This window comes from Liolophura sinensis, chromosome 1 (assembly GCF_032854445.1).
Source record: "Liolophura sinensis isolate JHLJ2023 chromosome 1, CUHK_Ljap_v2, whole genome shotgun sequence".
Taxonomy (NCBI): Eukaryota; Metazoa; Mollusca; class Polyplacophora; order Chitonida; family Chitonidae; genus Liolophura; species Liolophura sinensis.
This window is the reverse complement of record NC_088295.1, coordinates 7,538,835-7,552,819: the sequence shown is the minus strand read 5'-3', so window position 1 is coordinate 7,552,819 and position 13,985 is coordinate 7,538,835. Positions and strand designations below refer to the sequence as shown.

General features: G+C 37.3%; 1 protein-coding gene across 3 annotated transcripts in view; it reads right to left on the bottom strand.

Moving 5' to 3' along the window:
* The window catches only part of LOC135480822 (protein FAM149B1-like), a 37,348-nt gene that overhangs the window by 15,410 nt on the left and 7,953 nt on the right, over positions 1–13,985 (bottom strand). For 2 of the 3 annotated variants that reach the window (XM_064760760.1, XM_064760753.1), the window contains exons 1-2: positions 12,833–13,226; positions 4,163–4,282 (exon numbers count right to left, since the gene is read on the bottom strand). In XM_064760760.1, the coding sequence (XP_064616830.1) occupies positions 4,163–4,282; positions 12,833–13,002 (290 nt within the window). In that variant the 5' untranslated portion in view covers positions 13,003–13,226. Of the gene's footprint in view, positions 1–4,162; positions 4,283–12,832; positions 13,227–13,985 lie in introns of those variants that run through there. The other variant, XM_064760768.1, reaches the window with a different exon arrangement.

Below are 13,985 nucleotides of genomic sequence, written 5' to 3'. Positions count from 1 at the left end.
CCCTATCCAAGGTTGCAGGTGAACGCAAGCAACAATTTAATTTTGTATTAGAAACATTTAAGTGTTGGCACCAAGAACATCATTTTAAGGCCTTTCAAACAGTAATATTCTTAACCTGTAGTATGTATGAACACATATCACGTGCCCTAATTCCTCAACATTTTGGTCGTCGTCATATGACTGAAAAATTGTTGAGTACGACGTTAAGCCCCAAGCACTCACTCACTCAACATTTTGGCATATGATAGAGCAACTTTCAGCGCAATTTATGCACATTTTGAACTTGATTTTGGAAACAAAACTACACTGTTGGGCTGGCCAATTTCAGGGTAATTTTATCAGTCTATCAGAATAATGCCTTCAGAACATGCTTGAATAAACACCTTGCCAACATGCGAAAAAATATTTAGAAAGAAAAGAATTACAGTATTGCCTTATTAGCTGTAAATGTTTCTACACAGCAGGGCCCAGTTTCACAAATGATGTACAACATTTTTTAATCACACATCTGTATTTGATATTTTACCACACATTTGTATTTGATATTTTGTACCTCACTATTACTGTACCATTGTGCTATATGTGTGATTATCCTCCATGTAAGACATCTTTGTGAATCTGGGCCCAGACCCGGTGCATAAATTTTCAGAATATTAAAATGACACCCTTCAGTAGATTACTAATCAATAAGTTTAGTTTGGTACCAAGGTAAAACATCCTCAATTCTTGCTAAAAATAGAAATAAGGTAATTCTGATGGAAATCATATGGACAAGTCTTAACTATTTAATTCCACCAGGTGTGGGGAATGAGATGTATTTTCTCTTATTCAGATTGTTCCACCAGTAGCCATTGCAAAAGAAAAACAGAAAGATTTTGTTGGAACATACCAATTAGTGTATACCATAATACATGTAAATGTCTCCAATGTGTGAATATTTTAGGTTTTATTTGCACAATGTTTATTTTAATTCTTTCCTCACAATGAATTGGAGATTCTGTTGTCATGGAGATACCATAACAACTTGGACAAATCAATGCTTCAAGCATCTCTTCAAGAACACTGATTGTACATCTGTGAGATTACTTCTTACTCGTCTCCATAGCAACAACATAATGAAATAATATGTCCTTACTTCCCCGTGTTTTGTCTCGTTCGATTCTCAATTCTACCTTTACTGCGCTAACATGAGCAACAAAATATGTGTAAGAAATCATACTTTCATAATTTATTTAGTTACTGGTAATTAATCACATCATCATTTTGAGTTTAAATATCCATTTACATTTTTTTAAAATTTGAATTAATTAAGTCAGACCAATCTGACTACAAGATGATTTGATCCTGCCTACTGTCAGTATGGGTTCCCATTAATGGTCAAAGAGTGGCTTATCATAATGTAGACATAAAGGTTAATAGGTCATGAGACATTCTCCACAGCAGTGGAAGAAGACATTATCTTACTGTTACACCAAATTTTGCCCAATCATTAAGTATTTAACCCACTTAATATTGCCACACAAAACATACACAGGCTATGGCACTTAATACTTGCACATGATGCATGTATTCAATAAGGTGACCTTACTGAACACTCTTAATCCGTACCAAATATAGAACTTACTATATCACCTGATTTCCAGATGCTTTTCATATCATATTAATAATCAATGTCCTAAATACAACGTAGAATGATGGCAACCTAATTACAATTCTTTATTCTGTTAGTTATTGGTAACAAGGACCAAGCAGAGTGACAGCCAGTGTGAGTTTGGCTACAGGACACAAGTGTCACTTTATATTCAAGAGAATTACTGTCTCTTTCAGCTTCTCTGACTAACTAGGTCATAGACAACACCCTATAGTGCCAACAAATATCTGGTCGTCAGGCAGTTTCCAAGGCCCTTTCTATGGTACAGGTGTTACTATAGAAAACAGTTTGTGAATTATTCTGTTGAAATTGATCAACTCCAAATATTGATCACTTATACTCAGCCCTTCACACCATATTACAGTATATGTGCACAGGGAAAATAAGCTTCAATGGATACATTGCATTAGCTTGGCCAAGGCACAGAAACCTTCAGTTTGTGTGCAAGCAAGCTCTAATTCATCTTTTGCAGACTACATGCTGGACTACCCTGATACTTTTTCACCCATTAGACCTACAGATGCACATGAAAAGGCCTTACCAAGACATGTACTGTATGCATGTCTATTTAGTTTCATGTTAGTTTCAGGGAAATAGGTTTATGAGAGGCCAATGATCAGTGATTCTTCCACTGATAAGAGCCCTCATGAGAGGCAAATTCCACTCTCAACTCTAACACCAACAACTGACCCTACACTCATTAAGTGGTAATTCTATTTTCAAACTATAACTTGGAACAAAATAATACAAGGACTGAGACCAAAAAACACAAAACCTTATACATATCTACATATATAGTTCTTCACACATCTGTCACTTTTCATTTGGAGAAGCTGTGTAAACAGGGTCTAATTTCATTTAGGTACAAATTCTACAATGATATTAAAATGACATCTATGACAACAATGAGACCAAAAAGTTTCACATTTCATCATATACCGTATACATCTTGTCTCCAAAAGAAAAGACATCTCCAACATTCATGAAAATTCTCTGAAAACTTTTAATAGGAGGAGTTGCGTTGACAACATTTCATTCATTCATAATACCATCATCATATTCAGACCTTTACACACAATTTACAATTCTATACACGACTTTTCACACTGATACCTGAAGACAGCAAGACGGACCACAACTCGACTTTTAAAGTGCAATTTTCACACTAGACTACTACAGAGAGAAGGGATAAATCTTTTATCAATCATTTTAAAAGCCATAATCTTAATCACTCTTAAAAATTTGGTTCTTCACTGGCAAGAATGGTCAGCTTATTAGCAAACATAGTGTTATCAGTATAAACTATAAATAAATGACATTCAAGCACACATGAAGTCCAACAATGAAAACATGCAAAAGGACTAAAAAATTACACATAATTTGCACCACTTCAGATTTACAGGTAATACACAGAGGATGATCACAGCAGTCGGGAGGTTATTTTGAGCTCTATTATCCATCATCACTTTGGTTTGTTACACACTTTATAAGCTATATAAGCTATAACTTTAGAGACCACTAAAGATTATAATGCAAACATGCAAAAAAAAAAAAAAAAACTGTAGAAAATCAAGAAACTTTAAAAGTCAACATAATAGCTGGCAAAAAAATTGAACATCACAATGGTACCAGTTTTAACTTGTTTGCCATACTGCATGTGGCCATAATAATTGTTAGCATTAGCCTTAGTTACATTGTTTACCTTGACAACAAATCACACTTTGGATGTTTTGCCCCCTTACTTTTCAAAAGCCACATTTCCTCAGCCTGATGACTAGCCGATAAAACACGTATTTTACTCGACAAGAGCTGAAAGTAATGGACCAGTCTGTGATACGGAAGTGTTAATAAACACCTGATTGCACAAGTGCACATTACGTGGGAATTTATCTATGAAATCAGGCTTTCAGTGGGCAGTGGCTGGTTCAAGTTACCTCATACTTCATCTGTCCCCGACCTAATTAATGGAGGCAAACCCATTAACTCCCTGATCTATTACAATCCTCGTTAAGTCTATCAGTGCCAATAATCACCTTCCAAACACTCACATGGCCAGAGTAATATGGCATTACAACAACACTATTAACTGCTATCACATACATGTACAATCACTAGTATGCAACAAACTAAACATTTTTTACTTCATTATTAAGGACATGTACAAGATGATGTTGTAAAATTCACTCAATTTAGTTTTCAGATTGGTGTGAAAAAGATTTCAGAAGTATCAAACAGTTCAACACCGGAATGTGCCAGTTTTTCACTGATTTGCTCTAGGTACATGTACATGTGAATATACCTGAATTTGCTGCAAGACAATGTTGTAAGCTAAGCAATTTGTACCACTGTCATATACATGTAAAAAGCTGAATGTGTAACAAGATGCACAATAGTTATATTAAAAAAATTCAAAGCAACCTTTAAAATGACAAAAAATTAAAGCCTTCATATAAACAATTACAAGGCACTCTAAAACAAACTAAGATCAGCTATTATCAGTTGACTTCTCACCTAGATATAGCATCCCTGGAGTGTTCAAATATGTAGGAGAGGGGAGACACCTGGCTTGTGCTAGGTTCTTCTGGTTTCTCTAGGGTGGGGTGGGAATCTAGGCTCTGTGCAAGGCCTCGTCTGAAAACACAAAAATAGTGACAAAGTAAAGGTACACTCAGAACTGAATGTACAGGTACATACCCATACATGAACTTCATATCACCTGTAATTCATATATCCATACGTGTACAAGTATTCCTGTAGGCATCTTCAGTTTCTTGTGAACATGGTTGTTGGTAAGTCTTGAAAATGCATGTACACGTAGGCATTTTAGTTTTGCACAAAAATGTCACAGATGTTGGGAAATGTTGACAATTTACATGTAGACACCTTCCGTCTTGTACAAAGCTGCCATGGTTGTTGGGAAATGTTAAGTATGTAGACCCATTCAGTGCCCTACGAACCTGTCATGAACAACAGTGCTTTATAACTAATGGTATCACCAATATATGCTCATGTTCATGGAGACAAAATATTCAACTTGTAGCTACAAAAACTCTACAAATCCCAGGTGCAACTGAATAAAGAGCAGTACCTGTTAGACTGTAGTAGTACTTATATGTAGGTTGCTAAAACATTAATAGCGCTGGTTTCCATGACAAACACAGAACTAGATCACAACACATTACCTAATAATATACATGTACATGTATATCCATTCAACAAGACTTTAAACTGTAGCTCCAAAGCTCTTGTAGGGTTATAACCTGGACAAGCCTAAAATACGACATATCCTCTCTGCTATTCCATGTACAGGTAAAATTAAAAATCACTCATACTTACTTGAGTGACTACTGTTTGTTGCAGGCACAAGGTTATAAGTAATACAAAAAGTTTGTTAAGCACGTTTCTAAATGGACACGACATTGACCAATGATAAAGTGAAGGGCATAAGTCAAAAATTTCAAATACAATCTTAAATTTTATTTTGGGGTTTTTGAAATTGAAACGTTGTCCCCCTCATCAATGTTATCTTAGCATGAATGTGTCTAAATATCAAGTTCTAGTATCAAAAACTATCAAAAAGTTTTCAAATTTTACGTCACAAACAGCTTTGTGGAAGCGGCCCCAGATCTACGTGTAATATCTTAATGGCTGAACATACATGTCAACTGAAATGGACACATGGGCCATATCCATGTCAAAGGGCACTTTCTGTGCCAGTCTGTTCACAACAGAGCATACAGAAGGATTTAATCTACAGCATGCACTTTGATTGAACATACACCATAAAGTCTGATGCACTATCTGGTTGCATGAGGTTATTTTCTCAATGCTAGAGCCTAAGTATTGCACACTGATATCTACAGTATCTGCCTACATGTGATATACATCCAGCAAATGCGCTTAGCCATACAGCGCATGTTCAGGATAATTTGACCAATTTCCTTGAACAAGCAACTTTAACACACATTTTTTTCGAATTTCCTATAATTATTCATATATACATGTATACTTACATAATTTACACTTGTTGTTTGTAAAGAGAAATGAAGAGTGGTTTATTTTATAATGTGCTAAAAGGCATATTCACCATTTCTCTCCTTGCCCCCCTACACCTACCCCACACACTATCCATATTCTGTCACTTTTAATAGCACAAGTTCTGCGAGTTTAAGACAAGGTAGACTTCATGGACATGTACATATGATCTGTACAACATTATTAGCAGTGATGGCAGAAAACAATGGCCAATAGACCTTACCCTCGCACAATCAGTATGCTGTCCAACTGGTCCCTTTGCAGGGAGGCCAAGCGGCTTGGAATGGTGACAGTCATCTCTCTGATGCGACCCCACGATGACTGCCGACTAGAGGCCACTGTGATAACCTATAGCACACTGTTACATTTTCTGCTTAGGTATACAAAAACCATCAGCTGTTGAGTCTCTGCACATGAAGTACAGGATAGCCCTTAATAGACACCCATCTCAAGGGTGTAAAAATAGCTGTTCTCTCAGTGTACAGTAGATGAAGCTTTACAAAGGCTACATGATCAGGTGAAAAGGGAGAGTGACAAACTAACAGCTATCTCCTGCACTGCCCGTCCGATATGCATCTGATTAGATCAATATGACAATGGACATCGACACCTGACAATGTCACAACACTATAAAAAAAGCAGCCAACTGAAGCAGGGAGTAAATAGTGATGTCCTCAAACTGAAGTGAAGCTTCCACTTTCTGGAGACCAGTTTGCATGTACACTAAGTCTGGATGATGACCTACATGGGCTACATATACTGATGTAGTCCTCTTCCCCCAGGTTTGTGGAGTCACTGATGGAGAAGCCATACACTCAATGTAACTTGATCTAGTTAAGTCAAGCAATCATGTAGAAAGCCTTGATAATGGTTGAGACCTGCTGGAAACAGCCGATAAAGCAAACCACAATACCCTGTTGCTGCAGCCATGGCATGATGAACAGGCATTTTGCTTTTCAACTTCAGAGTTCCAGCGTATCCAAGAGTAATAGTTATACACAGTTCACTACCCCGGCCTTGTTAAGGTTAATAAATGTTAAATCAGCATGGTTGATGATTGATTCAGCTCTCGAATTTCATTTTACAGCGGGCCTTGTAAAACAGATCTCAGTTCTCTCTCTCAGGCGCATTAATAACCACACATCACAAACACCAAACAAAAGGCCACATTTCAAACTTGTGTGGCCATGTCATGCTCATCCCATCCACAAGCCTGTGCAAGTGCTTGTACATAAAACAGTATTCCATCCCATTTTCCACCGCCTTCAGTGAAGCTGGAGACACCACAACATCTCCACCTTACATTCAGACAGGCCAACTGTACTGCCGATCCAAACCCAACAGCCTCCTGACATAAATATATACCATCCACACTGTATCCTCACCCCACTACATCAGAGAGAAGTTAGGAATGTGAACAGCACTATGTAAAGCTATGTGATCATCGGATTCCAATCCTTACCAATCCTGCAGGTTGTGATGGTGTGCCTAGCGACGTTGCATTTTTACGCCCTGCCCATCTTCATCAATATCACTGGAGGCAAGGATGAGTTAAGCCTCAGTGATTATATTAATTCATTGCTATGGCAACAATGTAGCAGCTGTGTCGTTTTTGATCAAGCAAGGTGTGCTACATGATGTGTGTAAACACTTCAACCCACATCAAAGGAAAGGGGGCCCAATCGCGAGGTTAAGGCCCATTTATCATGTTAATGTAACTTAAGATAAGCAAGCTGACAAATGACAATAACTTACACGATTAAAAAACTATAAACCAAACGTTCATGTGTATCACAGCTGAACACCATATTCAAACAAAATTTACATATAAATGAGCTAATATTCATAGTTTCAAACACTATTTAAAGCTTAATCAGCAACCATGTGAACAACACTGAAATCTGAGGAGTTGTTCACAATGTACTTTCCCATGTTTTGCAGACAGGAGAACATACAATCATCACATAGGACTCTATGTCACTCTCACCACATGCACTCCATCACCATGGCAATGTTTCTAAACAAAACACAGGAGGAAAACTCAAGAGGGGAAATATACATGCTTCTTCAGTTGCCTAGCAACAACTGATACCTTACTTTTTCCACATTATAATGATTAGGAACCACAGGTATGGTAGCCGGAATGGTTTTCTAATCACATACTTATTCAATTACATATACATGTAGTTTTCATAGGTGGGACAACCCTTGAACAGCTGTACCTTCCTTACATGTACATCTATTAGCCTATTAAACACTGTAGGCACCAAATACTTGTAACGCCTTGGGTTCATTTGCATGAAGGTATTAGAGCTACAAGGATTGTAAACCAAACAATTGACTTTACAATGAATGGTATGAACAAGGCAGCCGATATCTGTTCAAGCACCTGTTAACACATCTTCATCTGCATGGACCTGTACAAAAATGCATGCTTATCCAACAGTGCAGACATGTAACTCTATGTACCTCTTTGTACTGTTACATTTTTTTGTTCATCTACCTATTCAATTTTACACGTTCATCTACCTGCACATGTATTTACATGTACATGAATGTACCTGTGCTCTTTTTACATGTTTATCCACCTTTTCATGTTTATTTCAGGTGTTCATTTATATCCATACAGAATGTTCATGAACTGGTACATGTACATAAATACAGTTGCAAATGTTCATGTATATTATTGTAAATAGAATGAATGATTATGGTTTAATGCCACATCAGCAATATTTCAACTTTTGTGGCGTTATTGTAAATAAACGTCCAGGTAACCTTTACATAAAGGCAAGTTTGTTTACTACCAATGAAATGCGTAAAATGCCTGTTCATTTCAATTTGAATACAAATACATGTTCAGGTTGTGCCTCTACACAAATACATGTTCAGGTACCTTAAAATAAATACATGTTCAGGTACCTTAAAATAAATACAAGTTCATCTGCATGGAAATGTTCATGCAAAAAATGGTCCTGAAAACCTTTCTACTGATGACCTATTTGGTAAGTGCCCAAGAAGAAACAGTGTGTAGGTATGGTAGTTCACGTACATACATGTACATCACAGTACTGTACGAGAATGTATGAGAATTTAAACACTGGAGACCCATATAAAGTTAAACTGTACCTTAACTATATTTACAGACTCCTGGTCTGTTTTATGGGAGGAAAAAACAAGAGCGCTCAGGCTAAATGACAGACCTTTGTCAAGTCACTCACAAACTTCCTACCTGTGATGTACATGTACAGATTTTCATACTGCATTGATGGAAGACAAGTGGTATTCAATGAGAACTACACTTACCAGTACTTCACAACTGGTCTAACGAGTGCTGTCCCAACTTCCTAAAATTCCATGTCCAAGGTGGAATTGACCCCCACATTGTGTGTTCTAGTGAATCTTGAAAGACAGGGTCTTAAACACTCAGCTATGTGTATGCCATACCAAAAAAAAAAGATATCTTAAAATGATGACTATTCATGCTAACTGAAACGAGCTGAGAAAATACATGGCTTTAATTCACGTCTCACTAACCCATATACAGACTGGAGTCGTTTTTATGACATTTTATTCTCATCTGTGACAGTGTGCTGACATGAACAGAAAAACATCTGAGAGACATAGTAACTCTTCAGTTAGATCTTTGTGTCCATAATGAATGAACAAAAAATCAGCTGAAGAACAAACAGGAATCCTGAAGTAATTGTCACATGTGTGGGGAGCAGGGCATAAGCTTATACAGTGTAACCAGTGTTCTGATCATGGACATGCCTTGGCCTTGGACATGGAATTTGTTTTCGATTTTGATTCTCCCAACCAGTTTATTACTAACTGTACTAGCCATGCACAAGTTCTGAATAGAAATTTTTTTAAACGAAATGAATCATGTTATGAATTAGAGTTATGTTGTGTTACTTTTGTTTCCTGGCCTCTATGGTCAAACCCAACTGACCATTTCTGCTGTAAGAAATACATGTAAGAAGCACTGAACTTGAAGTATTTTACTTTGATTGATGTCTGTAACTAGAGAATGCAGACTGTATGTTAACCTATACATTATACCTTCATTTCCCATTTGGCAGAGCATGGTAAGAGTTTGGTGAGCGTCATAAGAAACAACCCTTTTAGGCCATGCAAGAAAACAACAAAGTCTAAGGCCTAGGTGGCCTGGGATCACGAGTTGGGTAACCTGGACTTGTCAGCAGTCAGGGATGACGAAAATCTTTATTCAAAACGCTCTCCAGGCCCTGTGAACTAAACCTTCAGCAGAGCTATCACATTCGTAAAAACTATTAAACAACAAAGGGTAGATGGGATACAGTTACAAAACACATTTATGATAAGATACGATCACAGGCAGACTAGGATGACAAAGCCAAACAGACGTGAAGTTGTATGCAGAGACATGTTCATGCAAATAGCTTCACAGAACAGCTAGTCAATGTTTCTGCATGTCTCATGTTGGGTAACCATCAACAACAAAACACCATAGCATTTCTAACAACAAACTCAGTGGACATGCTATACCAATACCGTGCAAAACAAAAAATATCTGTAAATTTTATGGTATAGCTATTGTACTGGACTTTTTGGAACTTAATATAGTCAGTTCCCAATATGATATTACTATTAAATTAATGAATATCCATGCACAATACAGCTCAGGCCAAAATCCAACATATCCAGTTCAAAAGAGACTATATTTAAAATGTTTATCTTTTAATAACATATTTTCTTGTTCTGTAAACTTAATTTGCAAAAACTTTGCATCCTTACAAAAATTGAAATAATTAATTTTCATTATATGCACTGCCTTTTTTGTACCTCAACAAAACATGACCTGTATCATAAAGCATGTAATTTCTTCTGATGATAGTAATTATAAATTCATTGTTCTAGTTTGTAAATTCGAGAATAATACAATCGGCATACAAATGTTGCAGATTGTAAATGTTCCAAAAATTATCCACACTGGAAAGGCAATATCGTTCAACTTAAACATCATTACGTGAGTTTATTTTTGCTTCACCATCAGGGTGGTTAAATGCCATCCTCCAGAATATTTCGCTTTAATGACAGTGGTCAGTTTTTAATAGGTAGAAGGAAACTTGCTATACCTGAATGGAGTGAACTCCTTGCTTTAAATGCCAGTAACTGAAGTATATGATTGTATGTTATATGGATCAAAGATGTCATCTCCAACAAACTCCATATACCCATAACACAACCTGAACAAGTGTCTGCATTTGCCAACCAATTCATAAGAGCAGTGGACATCAGGGAATTTCTGCAGTTCCCTTTCTGACATTTCCCTACAGTATGTCAACTGCATGACATGTACACTTCAACATCTGCTCAGTGAATATATCATGTAGATGTGTATGCTGACAAAAACATCTGTCAACTGATCACAGTAAGTTTTCCATGTATCACGCACACTGTAATTACATCTACTCACAGATCAATACAAGTCTTTCCAATGTTATCCATGGCCATATGTGGGAAGGTCTGCCAGCAACAGACTGTCTTGGGTTCCCCCGGCTCTGCCTGGTTTCCTCCCACCATAACGGTGGCTGCCGTCATATAAGTGAAATTTTCTTGAGTATGGTGTAAAACATTAATCAAATAAATAAATAAATAAATAAATGTTATCCCTAAGTCTTGTGTTCACTAATTTAAAACAGACTGTGCCTATGTCATTTGCATTTCAACTCTCTATTCACCAATCTGTGCAGTGTTCCTTACATGTATCAACTACATGTACATGCACTTCTAACATCTCTAGGCAAGCATTCCCCATGAATGTCATCAACACTCTTACATGTGCTCGCTGATCTAGGCATCAAGCTTTCCCAAATTCCCCATGGATGTGATTTACACTCACATGCGCTAAAATGATCTAATGAAGTTTTCCCTTGTCATCACCCATGGAAAACTGCCCAAAATTCCCCCATGCCATCTACATGCACTCTTACACCTGTTAAATGATCTAGTAATGTTTTCGATTTGTCATCAACACTGAGAACACTGCCCAAGTTTCCCCCATGTCATCTACATGCACTCTTACATGTGCTAAATGGTTTAGTGATGCATTCCATTTGTCATCAACACTGAGAACACTGTCCAAAATTCCCCTATGTCATCTACCTGTACTTTTACATGTGCTAAATGATATTTTCCCTTTGTCATCAACACTGGAACACTGCTAAAGATTCCATTATGCCATCTACGTACACTCTTACATGTGCTAAATGATCTAGTGATGTTTTCCCTTTCTCAACAACATTATTTAAAAATTATCTAGGCAAGATTTCCACCTGTCATCTACACTCTTACATGTGTGCAATGATCTACTGAAGTTTTCCCTTTGTCACCAACACTCTTAAGACAGTTACTTTACACATTAGAGAGCACCCTAGTGTACAAAGTAAATTTTCTGTCATTTCATGTACACTGTAAAAACATCTGCTCTGCAATTAGGGCAAGTTATCGTGATGCTCACTTTTCTACATTTTTAAGAAGAAAAAATAAAAGTGACGGCCGAATCCGAATGAAAATAAACTAATATTTATTAAACATGTGTTACACCCTTATTTATAACATTATTACGCAATAATATTATAAATAATACCAGGAGGTGGTCCAAATACCCACATAACTAAAATTATTTCCGAAGTGTCTTTTTCTCCTTAAAGAAATATCAAAAAGTTATTGAAGACATTTACAACTAACTATTTGCACTCTTTCATGCGAGCTTTAGGTAAATATTTTTGTGACATATTAGCTAGATACACACGTACACAATGTCATCAACACTCTAACACATCTCACTGATCAATGTAATCAAGCTTTTGTAGCGTTACCTGTACAGCACATGTAACAGCTGCTCATGTACACAAGCTTTAAAAAACATATGCTTACTTGTCTTGACAAGTTTTCCCCTCATCATTTACATGCACATGGTAAAAAATCTGCTGAGATATAGAGAACAGTTTTCTCCATGTTATCCACATGCATGTAAATAGATATGTGGCAACATGTGCTCACCTATCTACAGGGAAGCCTCCAAAGGTCACATACACATTTATCCATGTCCATGGTGGATGACACCTTTTACTGACATAATTTTCTTCAGTTGGCACTCACCTTGAGCTTGGCTGTTCTCTCTTTCGCCTTGTTAGTTTGGGGAAAAGACTTGTAATAGGTGGTGTGAAAGTTTTCCTCACATATCCCATTTTGAGGGAGTAGATCTGTTCTGAGACAGATGCAGGTCTGGGAGTGGGATTCAGACCAATTATCTCCAAAGGCAGCGTCATTTGCAACTGATCTAGGCTCTGTGTACAATGGGCTAGTTTTGTTCCATGTTTAGCTAAACAGCAGAATGATGTCACAGAGACACAGTGAGAAATAGTCAAGAAGACAAAAATCTCTCACAAAACTATAAATGTTAGTGTGACTCATTTATAGTACTACAGAAAATAAAATCCACAACGCCTTAAAATAAACAGCCACGACCATCAAATTACAGTTTTCTGTTCCAGAAAAGAACTTATCAGCAATGCTTGAGTAGACACAAACCTCTATGCAGCGTCTTTCCGGCGCACTGTTGGCACGCAACCATTAAATATTTACAGCAGATATGATCAGCAAAGGATGACACAGAATATATGATGATTACAAGGCTGAAGTAGTGCTGAGACTGCAGCTGCCTGCATGGGCATGACTACTCTAGTGAAGTTCATGTTTAACAAATTTACACTCTTCACTGAGAGGCTATTCACTGAGCCCATGGAAACACTTCCAAATCTGATAATGAACTGGATTCAACAAATACAAGTGTGCCAACTGGCCAAGGGCAAATCCATAGCTTGTGTTGCTGATGTGTGCGTGTCTTAAGCAGAAACTCTTGAAAAGACTGCCTGAAATGTCGGCAATTTATGAGGTGTGCACAACTGTGGTTAATATACAACTCCTGGGAACATGCCGTAATCAATGCTGCTTCTGCTATGGTCAGTTCAGAGCCCATTGATCAGGGTAATTTACTCTACCTTGCCACACTGTCGTATTCAGTGAGCACTTGTATAGTCAGTTTGACATTCAGCACTCAGTTCTTGATAAATGGTCATCAATTAGCCTTTCCCATATCCGACTGAACAACTCAATGACCAACATTTAAGCACCTGTCAAGTGGCTGGAGCTTTTTCACTTCCTTTCAATCCCTGAAATATCACAGTTACATGAGACTATGGTGCATGTACTTAGGGCAAACACAAAGACCCAGAAGGATAGCAGACAAAAG